The 23,764-nt window shown below is 34.6% G+C and overlaps 1 protein-coding gene across 1 annotated transcript in view; it reads left to right on the top strand.

Annotated features, from left to right (window-relative positions):
• Nucleotides 1-325: 325 nt before the first annotated feature.
• CNBD1 (cyclic nucleotide binding domain containing 1) overlaps nt 326-23,764 on the top strand; it is a 352,114-nt gene continuing 328,675 nt past the window's right edge. Inside the window, exons 1-2 of the mRNA XM_026014282.1 lie at nt 326-413; nt 22,309-22,381. Coding sequence (XP_025870067.1) covers nt 326-413; nt 22,309-22,381 — 161 coding nt within the window. The remainder of the gene's footprint in view (nt 414-22,308; nt 22,382-23,764) is intronic.

Genomic DNA, 23,764 nt, shown 5'->3' with positions numbered 1-23,764 from the left:
AATTCTTTATTTAATCTGGACTTGTGTGCTGTTGATTCTGCTATACCTGCGTTGTAGAATTTCCTTCTTCATTCTTACCACTCTTTATAGGTCACAAAACCCCCTTCATAAATTCCGCTGGACTAGGACTAAGATCTAGCTCTTCCTGGTCTATATTTAACTCTTGGAAATACTGTGCACTGTGTAAGAACTGTGAACATGAAGGTTCCGTAGTATTCACCCTATCAGGGAGTACCTTGAGAGTTCTGCTTTATGATGTCTCAAGGCAAAGAAGGATTGTTTGTCTCTCAACTAGCCTCTGATCAGCTGCTTTTGAGCCATCAAGATGTCTTTGTCTTCTCTTCCAGCAGCTATTTTGTCTCATATGATAGCTATAAACAATGTGCCTCCTCCTCCACTTCGCAGTTTACCAAGTGAGTGAGAAATATGTCAAGGGTTTGTCATTGTTTTCAGTGGGATTTACCCCAGATATAATGAATAGGGGGCACTTGTGAATTTGTAGAGAGACGAAGAATCTTCTTGACAGAGTAGTGAGATGGAAAAAACATATGCAAATCCTGCTTTGTTGCTCTGAAGTCATTTCAGTTCTCTAGATTTCAAATATTTTACTTTGAGAATCTTTAGGAACTTTCAGAACTTCAAATAAGGAATACTTTTAATGAGAAAAGAAAACAAAGGCTTAGGAAGATCACATGGCTCACCAGTAATCAAACCCTGTTTCTGGCATATCTTCTATTGCCTACTCAGTGTCAGTCTTACTGCCCTACCCTTTGTGAGCTAATTAATACTTAATTTTCAGTAGGGGAATTCTCATTAAAATTTTCAAGGAAAAAAAAAGATAATGTCCATTATCTTCTGCTGAAATTTGTTCCTATTCCATTTTATTTTTATTTTGTAGTTTTTGATTTATAATATCATAGGAATTATAGAGTTAAATATTTTGAAGTTTATACTGTGACAGTATTTTATTATTTTATATAGTCAGTCTATACCCAGAACATTTTTTCTCAAGATTTCTTGTCATAGATAACTAGAAATCTATTATTTGATCACCAGTATACTGACTAATATTATGAAATAGTCCTAGTGATAGTTGAAGTTAAAAAAAATCTGGAAAACAAAATAATCTTGATTTTTTTCGACTTCAATAAGGAATTTACTCTTTTTTAAGTATTCTTTGGGTAACTTGTATGATTTGAGAAAGCTAACCTGTCTATTCTTTTATCTTCCTGTGCTCATTAACTCTTTCAAATTATTTTTTAAAAATTAATGATCATAATCTCCAGGGGAAAGGGTGCTATAGACAACAGTTGACACTGCTTTGAAGGGGTATACTTGTGTCTTGAGAAGTGTTAGACAAAGTGTTTATGTTAAACTAATTCTTATATATGCTACTTTTGTATGTTTTTATCATTGTGAAAAAAATTCTTGAATGTAGTCAAAGTTTTGTGTATCTAAGTGAACTGAAATAAACGTTAAATGTAATTTTACCAAAACCCACAGCTTCTACTAGACAGATTTTATTTGTGCAAAAGAAAAAAAAGTCACCCTAAAACAATTTAGCAGCCTAGGAAGCACAGTAGCTGGGAGTTAAAATATCAAATTAATTTAGAATCAATGGGATGAGCTATGTGCTACCCTCTGTAGTGTCTCCCAAGGACACTTAACTTGTGCGAAGTGATAAAAAGATGAAAAATCAGCAGCAGTTTAGATCTCAGAACACAATAGAGCGTAATGGAAAGCAGTGGAGCTCCTGGTTTTCCCTTTAGAGGTTCCTACTTGATGTTCTATGTCTATGACTTCTCTTTGGAGACATGTCCTGCTTGGTTAGTAACTGTGTCTTTGTGCTAACTCTAGCAAATTGACAATTTCCCTTAGCAAACTCTGCCTCTGCGGAAACAATGATCTCATGAAGGCGCGTGTGAGGATGCTTTCAATCGATAATATGACTAAATCTGAATTATAAAGAAGATATAAATGGGAATGATTCAAAATGCAATGGGCATAAATAGGAGGTTCAGTTAAGGACCTTAAAAAAATCTAGCTAAAATTGTCTCCATTTGCAGATGACATGATTTTATATATATAGAAAACCCTAAAGACTCAACCATAAAACTGTTAGAACTAATCAAGGAATTCAGTAAAGTTGCAGGGTACAAAATTAACATATAAAAATCAGCGTTTCTATGAACTAACAATGAATTTTCTGAAAAAGAAATCAATCTCATTTAAATAGCATCAAAAACAATAAAACACTTAGGAATAAATTTAACCAGGGGGTAGGGGGTGAAAGATCACTACTCTGAAACCCATAAGATATTGATAAAAGAAATCAAAGAAGATGTAAATAAATGGAAAGTTATCTTGTGTTCATGGATTGAAAGAATTAATATTGTTAAAATGTCAATGCTATCAAAATTTATCTGTGGATTTGATGCAATCCCTATCAAGATTCCAGTGGCATTTGTTACAGAACTAGAAGAAACATTCTTAAAATTTATGTGGAACCACAAAAGACTCAAAATAGCCAAAAATATTTTGAGAAAGAAGAACAAAGCAGGAAGCATCACACTTCCTGATTTCAAACTATACAACAATGTTATTGGCATTAAGACGGTATAGTACTGGTATAAAAACAAAGAGAACTGTGGAACAGAATTGAGAGTCCAGAAGTAAACATAAACACATATAGTCAACTAGTATTTGACAATGGAGACAAGAATACTCAACTGAGAAAAAACAATCTCTTCAGTAAATCATGTTGGGAAAGCTGGATATTCAAAAACAAAAGAACGAAACTTGACCACTATCTAACATTCACAAATATTACCTCAAATGGGTTAAAGTCTGAAATATAAGACCTGAAATCATGAAGCTCCTAGAAGAAAACATGAAAGAACTCTTTGACTTGGGTCTGGGTAATGCTCTTTTGGATATGACACCCAAAGCACAAGCAAGAAAATAAAATTTTTAAAAAAGTGAGACTATATCAAACTAAAAAGGTTCTACACTGCAGAATAAATCAACAAAGTGAAAACACAACCTACACAATGGCAAAAAATATTTGCAAACTATATATCTGATAAAGGATTAATATTTAAAATATATGAAGAACTCGTACAACTCAATAGCAAAAAAAAATTTCAATTTAAAAAATGGGCAAAGAAAGAACCTGAGTAGACATGTCTCCAAGGAAAATATTTGAAGGCCAACATACATGAAAAGATGCTCAGAATCACTAGTCATTTGGGAAATGCAAATTAAAACTACAATTTAACCTCATGCGTTTTAAGAATGGTCATTATCAAGGGGATCCCTGTGTGGCTCAGTGGTTTAGTGCCTGCCTTCCGCCTAGGGCGTGATCCTGAAGTCCCGGGATTGAGTCCCACATCGGGCTCCCTTCATGGAGCCTGCTTCTCCCTCTGCCTGTGTCTCTCTCTGTGTCTCTCATGAATAAATAAATAAATAAGATCTTTTTGTAAAAAAGAATGGTCATTATCAAGAAGACAAAGGAAAACAAATGCTGGCATGGATGTGGAGAAAAGGGAACACCTGTGCACCATTGCTGGGATTGTAAATTAGTACAGCTACTATGGAAAACAGTATGGAGCATAGAACTACCATATGATCCAGCAATTCTGCTTCTGGGAAATTCCAAGGGTAATGAAAACATTAACTCAAAAAGTCTGCACCCTTATGATCATAGAAACATTATTTACAAATTTACAATAGGCAAGACATGGAAACAACCTAAGTGTTCATCGATGTATGAATGAAGTTGTGGTACATATACACAACTGAATATTATTCAGCCATAAAAAACAAAGGAATCCCCAAATTTGCAACGATATGAATGGACCCTGAAGGCATTGTGCTAAATGAAATAAGTCAGACAAAGACAAACATCGTATGATCTCACTTACATGTAGAATCTTTAAAAAAAAAAAAAAAAGCTCATAGAGGGGATCCCTGGGTGGCGCAGCAGTTTGGTGCCTGCCTTTGGCCCAGGGCGCGATCCTGGAGACCGGGGATCGAGTCCCACATCGGACTCCTGGCATGGAGCCTGCTTCTCCCTCCTGCTGTGTCTCTGCCTCTCTCTTTCTCTCTCTGTCTCTCTTTGTCTATCATGAATAAATAAATAAATTAAAAAAAAAGAAAACTCATAGAAAAAGAGATCAGATACTTTGTTATCAGAGGTGGGGGGTGAGTTGAGGAGAGGAGAAACTGGAGGAAGATAGTCAAAAGATACAAACTTCCAGTTATAAATAAGCACTAGGGATGTAATGTATAACATGATGGCTATAGTTAATACTTGCTGTATGATATATGGGGAAGTTGTTAAAAGAGTAGATTATAAGAGTTCTTATTACAAGGATATTTTTTCATTCTCTTTTATTTATTTATTTATTTTTTCATTCTCTTTTAATATCCATATGAGATGGTGGATGTTAACTATACATGTTATAATTATTTCACAGTATATGTAAATCAAATAATTATGCTATATACCTTAAGCTTATACAGTGATATATGTCAATTATTTCTCAAACTAGAGAAAATTTTGCCGTTATATATATATATATCCTTACTTACTTTGGATGAGGTTAGTTAGGTTACCTTTAGTGAGACATGTCTACCTTATCTATAAATTTTATACATGAATAATAATTGAGGGCTTTTCATAGGCAGTGTGTAAGCACTTTGCATGTTATGTTATTTCATTATTTCTCACAAGACACTTAGGAGATCTGTGATACGCAAAATAATGGCCACCAATGATGTGCATATCCATATCCCTGAAACCTGTGAATAAACTATGCTACATGACAAGAGAAATTAAGGTTGCAGATGGATTTAAGGCTGTTAATCAGCTGACCCTGAAATGGAAGAAGACTCTGGATTTGAGAGTGGGCCCACTGCCAAAAGGGTCCTCTATAAGTGAAAGAGGGAGGCATGTGACTTAGTGAGATTCAGGGTGAGAAAGGCTCAACTGGGCATTGCTGGCTTTGATGATAAAAGGGGTATATTAGCCACAGAATTGTGGCAGCCTCTACAAGCTGGATGAGGCAAAGAAAGAGTCTTCCCTAGAGTTTCTAGAAGGAATGTAGCCCTGCTGACAACTTGATTTTAGCATAGTGAGATCTGTTTGACTTCTGACTTCCAGAGCTGTAAAATCATAAATTTGTGTTTTAAGCTGTACATTTGTGGTAATTTGTTTCACCAGTGATGCAAAAACTAATACCTGGTCCATTTTACAGTTAAGGATAGTGAGGCTTGGGTGGTTTCATACCAAGGTTCACACAGTTGTCAAGTGGTAGAAAATTTTCATAGTATCATTTGTATGAATTTACTCATTAAAAACTACAATGCCAGTAGCAGTATAGCTCCCTCTTACCCATTACCCTGAAATCCTCTCCACATTTTACCAGTTGAATGATATATATGCATTTGTTGCATTTTGCCATTTTTGCCATTTAGACACTCTTAACTAGACAACATATCGTGCATCTTTAAACACTCCTCCAGTACTGTTCCGTTAACTCTGAAATCCATATTCACAGGCACTCCAAGTAGTTAAGCTTCTTGAATTCTTTACACATTTTTAAAAAATCTCCAGTCTTCTCCTTCTAGAGCCCTTTTTATTTGTGTCTCAGGATCCTTCAGAGCTTGCTAACCCAGAAGGAGACGATTGTTCTCAAAAGCAAAAAGTCATGCCACTTTTTATTCTGGATGAGAATTGCTGTAAAGTGTTACAGTTAGCAAAATCTATAGTAGTTTTATCACCTGGGTGAAATGGCATCTTGGGCTAAGTACACACATGGCTTGTTAATATTAGTAGTTGCTATCTTGAAGAGACAAAGGGAAGAAAAATATTATAATGTTTTTTTAATAGAAGACAGGGAGCTGTCCTTTAGCAATCGACTGGAGGAAGTCCTTAACACACTTATTGTTAGGAGTATGGTCTAATTAGCTATCTTTGTTTGGGTTAATATGCTATGCTTCCATTTTCTTCATGTTTATTAGGCTTATCCTTCTGAGAAAGGGCAAGTTCAAAAACACACTTTACATTTTAACTACTGATTTATCTGAGAGAAAGCTTTTCTGTACTTTAAAAAAAGGATGTTTTTGTTTGTTTTCCGGTAACAAAAAGGGTTTCAGGTTCACAAGATATTTATGAGTACATCTTGCTTTTTCCAATTTAGGAAGATGTAGAAGGGAAAAAAATGGCATTTGGGAGAAGACCAGAGATACTTCAAGGAGTTTAGAAACAAGATAGTACTCCTAAGTGAATGCTTTCCTTGCTCTTTTTTTTCTTTCTTTTTCATTTTATGATGTACATTTACAGAAAACCTGAAAAAACCATGTCATCATTCCTAACACTTCAAGGGCATTTCCTGTAATTTGAGAGACTTTCAGTTTTTAGTAGCTAAAGATGAAAGGAGTTTCAAGATATATATTTATCTGGAAAAGTAACTATTGCTCCATTTTAAAGTTTTAAACCATTCGAATCCTAGGAGTGCAAGTAAGAAAAAGGGTGGCCTGTCAGTGGAGAAGACAGAGAATCAGACTGTGTAATATCTACAAGAAAACAAGTTTGAAAAACAGAGCTAAAACATGAGAATGTATGTTCCAAGAAGGAACAAAAGATGGAAAAGGTGGTTGAATATTTGTATATGTCTCCCTGTTTTTATAATCAGTAATAGTCCCTGTGGAAAATGCCACTTGATTATTTAGGAAAAGAAATAACCACAATTATTTTCTCAACTTTATTTTTCAGTGTAAAAGTCACTCTTTTTAATCTCCAAGGAGAAAAGATGAATGCTTTATTGGGAAAAAAAAAACAAGCATTATTTTTTTTTCTTACCACTCATAACTATCTCAGTGTTCTTGTACTTTTTGTCAGAAAATCTCGAGTGACCTTTAGAAATTAAGTAATGGCAACCAACTTGAACTCAGATCATGACAGGGGGTTCAGGGAGGAAACCCTGCAGTAAACTGCAATACATTGCAAATCAGATCTCTCCACTAGTGGTCACACTAGGTCACACCTTGCATCTCAGGCTACTGCTCTGTTCTAAGCAGTCCATCTCAGAAATACCTTCTGCATTAGTCTGTTCCCTTCAGCCACTTGGGTTGGGCCTCCATTACCTTTGACTGAACTGATCTCTGGACTTCCTTCCAACATGTATTATGGACCAGAGTCCTTTTTAAAAATATGATGAAAAAATTTTTTAAAAATATGATAATTTAAAAAGGAATTTGATCATGTTAACTGTCTACTCAAAAGCTGTCAGAGTTTTACTCTCTTCTAAAACTTAGATTGCAATCCATTTTATTCACTCTTGCATTTACAATTTTCATGCTTTGGCTAAAATCTCTCATGTTCTAGACTTTATAGTTCCACTGGTAGAACTCTCCACTAAAACACTTTCATTGATGTTCTTAAACCCATCTGCAGTGCTGCTCAGGGAGACAGGAGGACTTCCTAGTTTTGTTTTTTTGTTTTTTTTTTTTTTGACTTCCTAGGTTTAATGTAACATTTAGATGACCACATTTGGCACATGTGCTCCAAAGATAAAAGATAGAATTGCATCTTCCAGAAGAGCAGTCAGTGTTCCTTTCTAAGTCAGGTGTTCCTTTCTGAGGAATCTGTTCTCACAGCTGCTGAGGCAGCAGCACAACAATCGTCTTTGGCTCCCTGCGTGGTAGTTCAGGTTCAAGGTAATGAGAATCACATAGGGCAGGTGCTGAACTTTCCTGACTTAAAAGACCTACAGGAACCAACATCTCTTATAAAAAAAATTCCATAGGCACTCTTTCCAAGTTTCCTATAAGGAACTTTTCAGTTACAAGAGTCACTCTAGTTTCCATATCTTGGCCATTGTAAATAATGCTGCAATAAACATAGGGGCTCATATATCTTTTCAAATTCATGTTTTTGTTTTCTTTGAATAAATACCCATAGTGGAATTATTGGATCTATGTTATTTTTATTTGTAACTTTTTGAAAAGCCTCCAAGCTGCGTCGACTGTACGTCAATAAAAAATTAATAAAAAAGAGTTACTATAGTCAGGGATGCCCATTTTAGTGGTTCTCCATTACGTATTTGTAGATCATCTATTGTTTCTCTTAGTCTAGATGCAACTCACCAATCAGGGGTCATTGTTATAATAATGACATTGTTATAATGTTACCTAGCTATCCGGTTGATAGGTCTACCTTTATCTGGTCTCTAGAGATCAGAGCTGGAGAGTTTCCACATTAGGAGAAAGTTACTCCATGAGTCTTCATCATACTCTCGTGCTTTAGCTCAATGTTTCCTCTTGGAGTTCCTGTCTATCTTGCTCTATTTTAATCTTTGCAAAGACTCTCCTTGGCCTCTCCAGTATGAAGTAGTGTCTTGCATATTTCTGAACTCCATTGGTACTTATTCTATACCCCTTATATTATTCTTATCACCTTTTAACTTCATGTTAGTTACCTCATACATGTGTGCCTTAGGGTTATGGTTCTTAATAGATAAGTATCTGGAGATAAGTGTTATCCTTGAAATGTCTTTGTATCCCCAATGTCTATCATGCAGGTGATAAGTAAATAGCAGAAGCATCAACAAATCTTACACAATTTATGGGAATTTTGGTAAGTAGGTCTCGTAAAAATTATTGTGTAGTAACATATGCTTCAGGCACAAGAGAATATTGAAAAGTTGAGTGAGTCTTCCTTCTAACCTATAGTCCTAATCTTACCCTCAGAATTAACTATAATGAAAAAATATTTTTTCTTAACAAGTAGGGAATATCAGAGAGGGAGACAGAACATGAGAGACTCCTAACTCTGGGAAATGAACAAGAAGTAGTGAAAGGGGAGGTGGGCAGGGGGATGGGGTGACTGGGTGACGGGTACTGAGGGGGCACTTGATGGGATGAGCACTGGGTGTTACACTATATGTTGGCAAGTCAAACTCCAATAAAAAAAATACACAAGTTTTTTTCTTGAAAATCTCCATGTATATTCAAGTATGTAAATATGTATGTACATATTATTAAATATTTTTAACATTAAATACTAAAATTTTAATATTTTAAATATTAAAATATATTTTATATTATTTCAATATATATAGTAGGGCATTAGCCCTATTTCATACCTTTATTTTTCACTTAATATGTTTTATGGAGGCCTTTTCATGTCAATATGTAGATATTTACCTTATTCATTTTAGTGGCTATATTATATATCATTATTTGAATATACCAAAATACTACTAATGGATGGATGTGCTATTTAACCTATTGTAGCTCACCTTTAAACTCACACTTCTGTACATTCTGCTTTGTGATGCTGGGGCTGAGGCTCTGCAAACCAGTTTTTTCCCAGGAAGCCAGCTGGCTTCCTGTTAGGGTCTGTCAATAGCAGGTGTTAAAGGAGATTGGATGACAGGAGCAAGCTAAGGAAAGTGTTTATCCTTTTGTTTTCTATTTCTGGTTTGCTTCTCCTAGTGAGTGTCTCTTCAGCAATGTCTTTTTCACCCAAGCAGTGCCTGTTTGTTCCAGCAGCAGCAGTTAATTTCATTTGCAGTTTTCCCAGTGTTCCCAGAAATAGCTTCATTGCACCCCCTCAACAATCCAGCTCCAGCTGCTGGTGCTCTGTCCTCAGAGGTCCAGATCTCAACTTCTAAGGACCATTGCTCCCCGCTTCTAAATTTTAATAATTCAACCCTCTTCCATTTGCTTCATCAGCAAAAATAATGGTGGTAGATGCTTTCTGTATGATTTTCTGCTCCCTTTTTGTCTCTTCAGTTTTCTAATATCTGACAATTTTTTGTATCTTTTTTTTTCCATTGAAATTACTGGCCCCTTAATAGCTAGATCCTTCCTGATACAGTGGGAATTTGTTTCTAGTTAATTTTGCTGTTAAAATAAAATAAGCACCCTATACGATGTTCTTGATTTGCTAAGCAAGTGTATTAATAGAACTGCAAGGCCAAAGGATGTGTGCATTTTAAATTTTGATAACTATTAATAAATTGTCTTCCAAAGGGGTTGCACTAATTTCTACTCCCACCATGAGTATATGCAGTTTTCTATTTCACAACATTTACACTAATATCATGCATTATAAAACAAACATTTTTCCAACAAATTAGTTGGAGATAGTTTTAATTGCTCTGTGAGTTTGCATTTCTTTAAGAGTGAGGTTTAGAATCTTCTCCTATATTTGTAATCATGTATATTTATGTGAATAGCCTATTTATTTATATCTATCTCCCTTGTCCATTCATTGAGGTTTATGTTTCCTCTTATTTCAAAAAAATCTTTGTGTATAAAAGAAATTAGCCCTTTGTCTTGTACTTTACAGGTATCTTCTCAGTTTATGTTTTTTCATGTTTATGATTTTTGTGTCATACAAACATTTTAGATCGCTTGTGTAGTTTCTGTCTTCTGTTATCGATTCTCACTTAGAATGCCTTTCTCCTTGCTAAGATTTAAAAATAATTCTTCCATGCTTTCTTTCGTTATATAGTTTTATTTTTAATATTAAGCTTGTTAAATATTTGGTGCATCTGGAATTTATTTTTGAATAAATTTACTTTAAAATAGTGATGTATGGCTACAACTTAGTAATTTTCAAAGGGACCAATCAACTGTTTGGACACGATTTGTTGAGTAATGTCTTTTTCCTACTAATTTGAAATACCAGTTTTTATTGTATGCTAAATTTTCATATGCATTCTGAATCTATTTCTGGAAACTATTATTTACTTTTCCCACTTACCAATTTGTATTGATTTATTATAATTTTTGAAGCATTGTGATATATTTCAGTATTTGGTAAGATTAAGCTTTACTGATTACTCTTTTTAAAAGGACTTTTGCAGCCTTTTCTTCTACATTTATTTTTCAATATGACCTTTAGAAATATTTGGGATTTTTAAGCAAATAAACATATGGGTATTTTAATTGGAAATGTGTTAAAGATTCATTTATGGAAAATTGATGTCTTTATGATATTGAATATTCCTACTCAAGAACTTGTATTTTTATAACATTCAACCTTCCTGTTTCCAGTTTTTACAAGTGTCCTTTTATACCACAGTAAAATTTATTTCTGGGCATTTTATCCTTTTTTTCTCTGTTATTATGAATGATATCTTTTTCTCATATTTACTAACTACCTAAGTCATCATATGAGAAAGTTACTAAATTTTTGAAAATAAAATTTTAGAAGTTTGAAACATTGTTACAATTTAACAAATGTTTTAAGCTTAATATAAAGAAACTTATTTTTTCAGAGCTATTTGACATTCCATTTTCCTTAAATATCTTAGTATGTATTTCTTAAAAACAAGGAAATACTCATTACATAATCACAATACATCCATCAAAATTAAAAAACATTTTTTAAAAGACTTTATTTATTTATTCATGAGACACACACAGAGAGAGAGGCAGAGACACAGGCAGAGGGAGAAGCAGGCTCCATGCAGGTAGCCTGACGTGGGACTCCATCCCGGGACTTCCGGATAACGCCCTGGGCCGAAGGCAGGTACTAAACTGCTGAGCCACCCAGGGATCCCCAAAATAAAAAAAAATTAGCAGTTACAGATACTGTGATCTGATTCTTAGACCCTCTCATTTGAATTTAACCAATTATTCTGATAATGATTTTTATAGTAAAAAGATCCAATTTAAAATCCCATGTTGTATTTCACTGTTCCCATGTTGTATTTCACTGTTTTGTCTTCTCTGCTTAGACTAGAATAGTTTCTCCCTTTTCTTTGCTTTTTTTGGCCTTAATGCTGGGAGATTACAAACCAGCTATTTAGTAGAATATACTTCAGTTTGATTTCTCTGATCTTTCCTCATTATTAGATTTAAGGCACATATCTTTGTGATTCTATGTTCTCTTTCCATCTTATCAGGTGGCACATGATTTCACTTTAATCAATTGATTAATGTGATTCTTTGGGGAACTTCTCTGCAGTGAATTTACTTTTCCCTTTTGTAATTAAGTATTTTATGAGGAAGTATTTTGAAAGTTTAGAAATATTCAATTTTCATAAAATGTTAAATAGATAAATGTAAAATTATGATTTCCTAGTTTATTCAAAGGGTTTTAAAGAGTTATCATTATATATTTTGATGCCCAGATTGTTCACAATCTGGCCACTGGAAATGCCTTCATGTTGATCTAACCATTTTCTTGCTTTCTGACACAATAAGATTTTTCAGGCTCATCTTCTGCTTTTCCCATCTAAGTCCTAGAATCAGCCATTTTCCCAAGGAGACCTGGCTCATTTTAATGCAGAATTGTATTTACAAGTCAAGATCTGAGGGTGTCATTACTCTCCGGCCCTCTCAGTGGACACATCCTAGAAATAAAAATTTACATTTATGTTTGTTTGCATGTCAATTATGTATATTGAAAACCATGAGTTTATACCAATTTATTCTAATTGCAATGTAACACTATAGGGTTCATTTTGTCTTCTCACTTTCTATACTTGTAACTTCCTTCTCCGAAGCAAGAAACTTTGCTCCAATTAACTTTAATACCTTTCATCAGTTCCCTGTATGTAGCCAATCTTCCATTACTCATTGTCCCCTCATCCCCATCAAGGGTTGAACATCAGCACTGGCAGATCCCTTCCCCCTTTCACCTCTAATTACTGCTCTCCTCACTCTCCTTGGCCTACAATACCCTGCACAGACCTTCCCCCCCACACACGGATGCCCTTCACATCTTGGTTTTGGTTATTGTAACAACTTACCTTTCACCTTCCACCTTCCCACTGAGCCACCCAGGTGTCTCACCAGTGGATGTTTTTATCTTGCTTTTGAATTTATGTTATTTCTTACAGTTTTTCAACATTAAGTATGATTCTTTTGGCTTGATATACTCATCAGATTAAAAAAAGAAGCTTTTTAAAAATTAAATTACTTAAAAGTAATACTTTCATTGAATTATTTTTCTGTATCTGTGGAGATTATTAATTTTTAAATGTTGACTTATTGTGGTGAATTATATGGTATATATTGTGACTGAAATTTTTTTGAATTACTCGGATATATCTTACTTTGTTATGTGATGCCACTTTATGTGTTTCTGGGTGCCATAGACTCTCTTGAATTTACTTTTCTATAGTTTTTTCTGCTTTATAAACAAATTAATTTCTGATTTTCTGTTTTCTTCCCTTGCATTTATTTTATTTATTTTAATTTTTCTTTTCCTAACTTCTTGAATCAAAATGCTTAATTCTTTTATTTTTTTCTCTTTTCTTGTAATGTAAATATTTTGGGGAATGCATTTTCTCTGGAGAAAGACTTTAGTTATATACAATAGGTTCATGAAAACATTCAGTATTTTTGCCTTCTCAATATTTTATAGTTTCAGGTTTGATATGCTCTTTTATTTAAGAATAAATTTGATATGTGTTTAATATATATCATTAATTATGTAATTTATATTTATATCCTCAGTGATTCAGTTTTTACTTAATTTGTAGATAAGAAGGAAAGAAAATTACTATGGAAGTTATTTTGTCTCCATTTATTCCTGAAACTTTTGCTTTATGAATTTTAATGCCATATAATTTGGAACAAAAAAGTACTTAATAGAGTCCGTACCTAAACCTGTACTTCTTCATTTATCGACTTTAGACAATGAATATTTACAGTCTAGGATTAAATGAGAAAAATTTCCCTCTTCATATCATAATTTGATTAGTAAGGATATTAATGTCTACTCTTTGACTAGTTGCATTCATACCTTCAAATATTATTATTAATGTCCCATTATTTTAAAATATTTTAAAACTGTAAATACTGATTATTTACTATGTGAGAGTATTTGTACAAATATATTTTATACTTTCACTTCTCTGCTGAAACTTTCAAGTTGTTACTCATTACTATTTATACCCTCTTCATTAGAATTTATGAAGAATTTATTATTTGTGTTAAGACTTACAAAATACCTACTCTTTTTTTTTAAGATTTAATTTATTTATTCATGAAATACAGAGAGAGAGAGGCAGAGACACAGGCAGAGGGAGAAGCAGGCTCCATGCAGGGAGCCCGAAGTGGGAATCAATCCTGGAACTCTAGGATCAAGCCCTGGGCCAAAGGCAGGTGCTAAACCACTGAGCCATCCAGGGATCCCCAATACCTACTCTTTATTAGAATAGTGTCCATAATATCTAAGCTTCAATTGTATGTGTATCACATTGTATTTTTCAAAGAAGCCTTATGGTTCTTTATACTTTCTGAGGTCTTACAGTTATTTATTACCTTTATTGGAGAATAAAACTCATTATATATACCCCTCACCTCCTGATTTGTCTTAATGTTTGCCAGGACTTTGTTATGGAGAAGATTAAGGCCACACAGAGTTTTCGCTGGGTATTGAAATAATTGTTTATCTTCAAAATATGGTAAAATTTACTTATTCATCCTGTAGCATCTAGAATATCTGGTCTCTTTGTAAATCATATATTATGCTTCCTCTTTCTATTTCTGGGTCACGGTATTTAATTCTTCATATTCATATCTTTGAGAAAAGTGTTCTTATATGTTTGAGCATTTTTTTCCCTGTGCCATTGTTTCTGCTTTCTTATTCAGAAAAAGTTTTCACATATAGTATCTGGTTTCTTTTTTTTTTTCTTTCTAATTTTATTTATTCATGAGAGACAGAGAGAGACAGAGAGAGAGAGAGGCAGAGACACAGGCAGAGGGAGAAGCAGACTCCCCGCAGGAAGCCCAATGTGGGACTCCATCCCAGAGCCCCGTTTCATGCCCTGGGCTGATGGCAGACGCTTAACCACTGAGCCACCCAGAGGCATCCCTAGTATCTACTTTCTATCTTTGCTTATCATTATAACTCTTTTTCTTTTCTCTATTTGAATGAGTTAGCTGTTATGTTCTGATTATGTTTTCTTAAATAGTGCCACTTTTGCTATTCCTAATGTAAGTTTTGTCAGAATTTTGTTTCTCTTCCTAAATATAGCCTGTTTATTTGTAATTTCTTTCTATTGCCTTATTTGTATTTAATGTCATGTAGCTCTTTGTTTTTCTTTCACCAAGGATGTGTGTGTGTGCGTGCATGTATGATTGGTGAGGGCTTTCTCCCCACTCCCACTATTTCTTCTGATGCATATTATTTAATTTTTATTTGATAACTTAATTGTTTCTCATTGTCTTTCACAATTTCCCATAAGGGTATGTTGCCTAGCATCCAGATTATTGAATGGTGGTTATTTTTTGAATAGATTACTTGCTTGAAAAAAAAAGAGCAGTAGCGAGTAAGCTGGTACACTGGACAGATTAAATTTTCTTGTATGCTAACTTTGAATACTTTCTCATCAACTCTGTTCTTTACTCTTCCCTAAATGATATATCTCTGATTACTACTGTCATAATTCATATTCCAAAGGTTTATTGGTAGTGACTTGGCATCTATTTTAAATTTGAGTATAGTTGACACATAATGTTACATTAGTTTTGGGTGTACAACTTAGTGATTTGACAAGTTTATACATTATGTATGCTATGCTCACCACAAGTGTAGCTACCATCTGTCCTGTTACATTGCTATTACAATATCATTGACTGTAGTCCTTATGCTGTTGATTTGGCCTCTATTTATTTCTCTTCAGTGACTGAGACAAGCTGCTTCTGTGTTGATTGCCACCTAACATTTGTCATCCTACCACTACAACAACCTGATTCTTTAAAAAATATGGGTATATGTGGAATCCTTATTCAGCTCTACATTCCATATATGTCATGGGCTTTGGGTTCTCTTTAGTTTAAGTCTCAAGAACTTCCCATTTTAAGTAATATTTCATTGGTTGTATTTTTTAGGTCTATACCACCGTCCTTAGAGAACTCTGCTTATTTCTGCCAACAAGATGAGCTTCTGTATGTCTTTTATAGTTTATTGACACTACACTGTTTAGCTTTATTTTTCAGTTTGTAGTTTGGAAATATGATAAATGTTCAGTATTTTTTTCCTTTATCAAGTTTTTATTTAAATTACAATTAGTTAATATACAATGTAATATTAGTTTCAGGTATAGAATTGAATGATTCATTGCTTACATATAACACCCAGTGCTCATCACTTGCTTGAAAAAAAAGAGCAGTAGGGAGTAAGCTGGTACAGTGGACAGACTAAATTTTCTTGTATGTTAACTTTGAATACTTTCTCATCAACTGTTTTTACTCTTCCCTCCTTAATGCCCTCCTTAATACCCATTACCCATCTAGCCCATCTTCCCACCCACCTCCTTTCCAGCAGCCCTCAGTTTGTTCTCTATATTTAAGAGTCTGGTAAACAGTTTTAATGAAGATCAAAATTGTTTCCTCTTTTCACACTATGTTATTTAGTGGGCTCTTTGCTCATGGTGAGATTTTAATGCCCCCAAATGACATTGATGTGATCTTTAATCTTTTTTTAAAAGATTTTTTAAAAAGATTTTTTTTTAATTTATGAGAGAGAGAGAGAGAGAGAGAGAGAGGCAGAAGGAGAAGCAGGCTTCATGCAGGGAGCCAGATGTGGGAGTCAATCCCGGGTCTCCAGGATCACGCCCTGAGCTGAAGGCGGCACCAAACCGCTAAGCCACCAGGGCTGCCTGTGATCTTTTAATCTTATGTAGAAGAAAGGTGAAATGTTTTAAGTATGATAACCTACCAGGGGAAGGGTGTGTGTATGTACGTGTGCCTTATGTGTTTTTAAAAGCATTTGGTGATTTATTCTTTGCCATATTTTTGAAAGACAACTTTATTTTCATTTTTTCTGCCCTCATTATTTTTCCGTGATTTATTTTCTTATATATAATTGACCATCACCTGACATATTGGATCCATATTCTTCTTATTTATTCATTATAATTTGACACATATTTACTTAGATCCAAGAACTGTGATAAATTCCTGTGTTTTGTATATGAGTAGGAAGTGGACCCTGCCGTCAGGGGTTAATGATAAGTTGGAAGAAACATTAGGTATAAATGAAAAAGTTCTAAAGAAGGATAGTGCTTGCTATAATGTAACTATTTTCAGGGTACTATAAGAGCATAATAGAAGATACAACTATTTTTTTTCCTAGGGAAAAGAAGTTTTAAACATGTCACAGGTTGATTTCTGAGGTCTATCTAAATGGATGGATGATTTTTTTAAGTTGAGAAAGAACCAAAGAGAATATCATATTGAAGGGAGAAAGTATATTCATGGAGTAACCAGAACTTGTGCTATTGAAAGACATTTGGACCTGTGTGTGTAGGGGGATGGATAAGGGGAATGAACATAGGTGGTGTTGTCTGATGAAGCCATAGAAGCTAAATTGGATATGATTATAAAAGGCATTGTATTTGTACATGGTATTTAAACTTTAGTCTGTAGAGGATTGGAAGGATTAAAGCAAGAAAGTTATGTAATCACATTGGAATTTTAAAAAAATACTGTAATAGTAATATAAAGGGTCAGTTGGAAAGGAAGAAGTTTGAGTCAGGGAGAATAGATAGGAGGTTATTGGAGTAGAGCAGATGAGTAGTGCAATTGAGACTCAGAATGCGTCTGAAACAAAATACATGTTGCATGCATGTGAAAGGTACTCCTTTTTAGTGTGCACACAATAAGAGGGTTGGTGGCCCTGGCCTTACGATTGGAAAGGACATATTTCAAAGACATTTAGGATACATTTCAAAAAAGGTAGAATTGACAGGCTTCATAACACATTGGTCCTGAAGGAGAGAGTATAGAATTAGGACCCTAAGGTTGATGAGAAAGACCAGATTTTTTTTTGAGGGAAAGCAGTTTGAAAGAGATTTTTAAAAAATATATATTTTATTTATTTATTCATGAGAGACACACAGAGAGAGGCAGAGACATAGGCAGAGAGAGAAGCAGACTCCCTGCAGGGAGCCCGATGTGGGGTTCAATTCTGGGACTCCAGGATCACACCCTGAGCCAAATGCAGACGCTCACCCGCTGAGCCACCCACGCGTCCGTAAAAGAGATTTTAAGTAAAGTTTTTGTTATCTTGATTTTGATTTTCAAGGATGACTTTCATGTGAATATTAGTGGAGAGAGATTAGAGTTCTATGCTGGAGAGATTGATTCAAGGATCCTAATCATACAGAAAAAGAATCCAAATCGAGAAGATAGAGGGATTGAGAATGGATTCATGAACAATGAAGATGAGTCAGTAGAGCAGTCTAATGAGGAAGAAGTAAGCAGGGAGAGAATAGTGTCACAGAAACCTCGTCGGTAGGCTTCACCAGTGTCAGATGTCACACAGAGTTTAGTGCAAGGAAGACTGAAAAAAGTTTTTGGACTGGCAACTACAGGATGTCCTAGACTCTAAATGAAACAAATCTTAATGAATAATGAAAGTGGAAGATAAATTATAATGAGTGAAGAACTAAAATTGTGTTGAGGAAATAAAGATGAATGTAGATTACTTTTCTAAAAATGTTGGCTATAAAGGGAAGTTATTTTGATAATTTGTTGCATAATATTCCCCTCTTCTCATCCCTTCTGAGTTAACATATGTATATTTTAACATCTTAATCCACTCAGACAATATAAGCCCATGTGTGTAATTATCCATGTTGTAAGTCATCTTTAAGTTTTGGAAATCCTTGATTTGACTATTCCTTTGCCCCTTATGGTTTATTTAGCTGACATTTTTCAGATTCCTCACGTTTAATTAATGTTATTTTGAGGGAGAATTAACTTTGGTATTTTAGAAAACAATATTAGTTGAAATACAAATATACTATTTTTTTTAAAGATTTGTTTATTTGAGAGAAAGAGGAAGAGAGCAGGCTAGGGGCAGAGGGAGAGGGAGAAACTTAAGCAGACCCCATGCAGAGCAGGAGCCTAATGTGGGGCTCGATCTCATGATCCTGGAATGAAGACCTGAGTCTAAACCAAGAGTTCGATGCTTAACCAACTGTGCCACCCAGGTGGCCTGAAACAAATACACTATTAATCATCAACGTAGGTATGTTTAATTCCCTATTATTAACACAGATCTAAACTTAAAAGCATAGAACCAGGTGACTTATCCTATTACATAGAGTTAGTCATTCTTAAATGTCTGATGTATCCTTTATTTTCTCCATGTTCTGTACTTTAATCCTTTGCTAGCATCCTCCTGCTTATTGGTATAAGTACTGCCATTCTTACCATAAAAAAATGTGTTGATAATGTTTCTGATGCTATTGTTGCTGAACTGCTTCTTTGTGCTCTGAATATTGTGTTAAGCAAAGTTCTACTTATCATTGGATGAGTAATTAGAGTGTGTCCTGCAAGTGCATTTGAAGAGGTCTTAGCTTTCTGTTTTCCAGCTAACCATACCCTGATAATTCCACATGGTCATCATCACATTTTCTCTTTGGCTGTGCTGTCCATCTCTTTTGTTTTGCTCAGTAACCACTCCAATAAGCCTAATCTTCTAGTAAATAGTGGTTTTGCATTTACATATTTCTAAGGCTTCACTTATTCTATTGCTTCCTCTTAGCTTTTTGCAAGGGGTATCCAACTTTTAAGGGAAAGTTTATTGGGGAAAATAGTTTAATTTTATTTTAACACTTATGAGACTCATTTTTAACAATTTTTATAACTCCCACAAAAGCATACATAATTGCCTCCTCAGCACAAATACAAAAATACATATCTACTCCTGGACAGACATTAACACATATAAACAAAAGATCACTAATGTATCACTCAGATAACACATTGGATTTTAGTTTCTCTCTTTTAATAATGTATAGTCAGCATTATATTTGTAGAGAAAATTGTTTTTTTTAATTGTGCCCTGAATTTCTTGTTCCTTGTTACTAGTTTAGGATTTACTTTGTAACTATTTTTTTATATCAGCTTCTAATCTTCTTTCAAACAAACTGGTCAAAATTCATGATTTCACCCCCATTATAACGGTAAGCCCTCTCTACTGTCAAAAGCCCAGCTAAGATATTCATGAGGGAAAACAAGACTGGAAAATAAATGGAAACTTAGTCCCTCTGGAACTCCTTAGGCTTTATTCTGGTATTAAATTTGATCACCAGAAAAGCTCAACTTCTGGTCTCTACAAGGTTACAATTTCATGTTGAAATCTATTGGCTTTTTTCTTTTAACGAAACTGCTTTAAAGACAAAATCCATTATGTTGTTCAACATCCTTCATGTAAAAAGTCCCTTGTCACAAATACCTCTTGGAAATGAAAATCAGCTAAGAAATTTTTTGGTGAATTGTAAAGTGTCCTTCGAGGCTGTACTTAATATATAGGCTATTCTGGTTTTGAGTTTAATTGGCTGTGCCATGTTTAGCACAAAGCCTTACCCCTCAAGTGCTATAGCTTTTCTCAGGCAGGTTGATTTCTCAATTTTTCTATCTTTGCTAACAATTCTTAGTCTTATAATATGTACCCTGTATTTTTTTTTTGTAAGTTACTTTAACTGAAGGATGAAGATACTTACCTTAAAAATCCCCCCTTTAAGCCAGGATTTCTCAAACCTTGAACTTTATAAAAAATATCTATGGCAACCATCCCCTTTTTCTGTCCATACTAGACATCAGGGCTATTTCTGATCCTGTTTTTAGATTGGACTAAAGCAGTACTTCATAGAAGGCTTTTCTAAGTCTATCAATCTAAAAATATACTATAATTGAGATTTTATATAATATTTTATGTTAGAATTATATGAGTATACTTATAAATATTTTTGATAAAAATCTATATATAACTTGGTTCATTTAAAATAAGTATTCCATATGTTGCTACAATACAATTAGGTAATTTTTTGATTCTTAAGACTTAACTGAATAATATAGGTAAGAGAATACCTAAATCATGTAATTAGTGTTTTCAGGCTTATTAAATGGTAATGGTTTAGGTGGATAGCAACCAGTTTTCTGTTTACATGTCTTTTATTTTTTAAAAATATTTTATTTATTCATGAGAGAGAGAGAGAGAGAGAGAGAGAGAGAGGCTGAGACACAGGCAGAGGGAGAAGCAGGCGCCATGCAGAAAGCCTGATGTGGGACTCGATCCTGGGACCCTGGGATCACGCCCTGAGCCAAAGGCAGATGCCTAACCCCTGAGCCACCCAGGTGTCCCAATTTCTTTTATTTCAATTTCATGTTTAAAATGTGGTATATGTTATCGATGATTAATTTTAGATCAAAAAAGGCTTAAATGAAATGTCATTTTGTAATTCAGTAATTTGAAATTAAAATTGATAAATTTTGGCATGTCAAATTCTATTCGATGTGGTCAATAAATACATTTAAAAAAGTTTAGAAGTACATTAAGCTGCTGGTTTTTTTCAATACCTTTTCACTAAGGGAAGGAATAATGTGTATGTTGGTATTTATTACTGCTTTCTGTTTTACAACATTTCTAATAGCATGCATTCTCCTGGAGAAAGGAAAGGACCTGTGATGTGAGTGCCCATCATTGTAACGATGCTTATCGCACTCAATACTCTATTTTCCTTTTCATCTCCCTTGAAGGATATCAGTTCTTTCTGGTACTGAAGGAGAATTGCAATTAGTTTTCTTCTTGCCTATGTTTACTATCTTTCTGCTCCCATATTGGTGATTTGCTTACACATTAACCTCAGATGAATTGCAAACTGAATCCAGATATTGGAAGGTGCTCTGAAAAGGGGCTAGCCAAAGATGGGCCTGCATGGGATCGAATAAAAACTTAGTAGTATTCTGGAGAGAGAGACAGAAGACAGACAGGGACTGTTTTCAAGAAAACTCTGAATTGTTATGACATTGTCAGTTCACATTCAAAAGGTATAGGATGGGGAGTCTGAAAAGCTTACTTCAAGAGGAGGGACATTTTATGAACATATAAACTCCAGGAAAATAATGTCAGACCAGATTTGACATCAATGAAAAAAATTACATTCTTTTGTTCTATTATTTAATCAGTCCTATCTATTCAGTTCTGCTTGCATATCAAAGACTGATGGGGTCCTGGCTGACTCAGTTGGTCAAGCATCTGCCTTAAGCTCAGGTCATGATTCCTGGGTCCTGGGATTGAGCCTTGCTTCAGGCTCTCTGTTAGCGGAGAGCCTGCTTCTCCCTTTGCCTCTGCTGCTCCCCATCCCCTGCCCTCTCTGTCAATAAATAAATAATCTTTAAATTAAAAAAATGACTATAATACTTCACTTCCATGGTCACTGAATTCTTTTATTATGATGAATCTTTGGAATTAAACTCTATTTACAATCTTGGTTGATAAGATTATAGAAAATTACTCAGTTTTAATTGATTTTTTTTCAGGGTTGAAAATGTCTAAGTACATTGATTATGGCCAGTTGAATGCATTGTGTCATATTAGAGGATTACAATCCAGGCAAGTTACTCATGCATTTCTTTTTCTAGCATTCAAATGAATATAAACATGTTTATTTTATGGATAAAGTATAGTAGTAAACTATTGTTCCCTCCATCGGTACTTGATTTACCACATATATAAAAATATTTGAAAACCTGGAGGTTATTTCTCCAGATGAAAGGGGCAGAATATATGTTATATTTTAAGGAAACAATTGAGAGTGAAGCAAACATAATTCATCCCTAGCTGGGCCCTTTCTAGTACTTGAAAAATAGTCATAAGTGAAGAAAGCTTTAAATGGTTGAAAACACAAAGACAGAGTGAAATAAGTGCTTTAGCAGCACATAGGAGATGCCTATGTACTGGAAAAATACTGGAGCCAAAGAATTAGGAAATATTAGGGCTCAAAGCTCAGGATTCCTAAGATATGTGATCCTTGAAGATAGAATTTGAAAAAAAAATGATTGTCTTGCCAACTCTGTTTCCCAGGTTGGGTTTTTGAAATTATAAAACTTGTTAGTTTCTTACAGATCAGTTTCCTAACTCTCTCATTTTCATCTCTAATGGGACTACTGAGAAAATGCCCTAAGTGTACAGACTTTCTCTACTTTAAACTGTCTCTAAGGGTGCCTGGGTGGCTCAGTGGTTGAGCGTCTCCCTTCAGCTCAGGGCATGGTCTGGGGGTCCTGGGATCAAGTCCCACATCAGGCTCCCCGTGGGGAGCCTACTTCTTCTGCTTATGTCTCTGCCTCTCTTTCTGTGTCTCTCATGAATAAATAAGGTCTTCTAAATAAATAAACTGTAAGTCACATCTTATTGTTTGTTTATGATAAATATACTTCTTTTTTAAAATTTATTTGTTCATAGAGACACACAGAGAGAGAGGAGAGGCAGAGACACAGGCAGAGGGAGAAGCAGGCTCCATGCAGAGAGCCCGACATGGGACTCAATCCCAGGTCACCAGGATTACACCCTGGGCTGCAGGCGGCGCTAAACCACTGCGCCACTGGGGCTGCCCTATGATAAATATACTTCTTAATCCTCATCACCTATTTCCTTCCCCAACCCATGTCTCCTCTGGTAACATCAGTTTGTTCTCTACAGTTAAGACTGTTTCTTGGATTGTCTCTCTCTTTTTCTATCTTTGTTAATTTGTTTTGTTTCCTAAATTCCACATATAAGTGAAATCATATGGTATTTGTCTTCTCTGGCTTATTTTTCTTAGCATTATACTCTTAAAACTCCATCCATGTTGTTGAGATGGCAAGTTTTCATTTTTTTTCATGGTTGAATAACATTCCACTGTGTGTGTGTGTGTGTGTGTGTGTGTGTGTGTGTGTATTACCACATCTTCATTCATTCATCTATTGACAGACATTTGGGCTGCTTCATAGTTTGGCT

The sequence above is a fragment of the Vulpes vulpes genome, chromosome 13, assembly GCF_048418805.1.
Source record: "Vulpes vulpes isolate BD-2025 chromosome 13, VulVul3, whole genome shotgun sequence".
NCBI classification, from domain to species: domain Eukaryota; kingdom Metazoa; phylum Chordata; class Mammalia; order Carnivora; family Canidae; genus Vulpes; species Vulpes vulpes.
The sequence above is the reverse complement of the archived record's forward strand: the minus strand, read 5'-3'. Positions and strand labels throughout refer to the sequence as shown.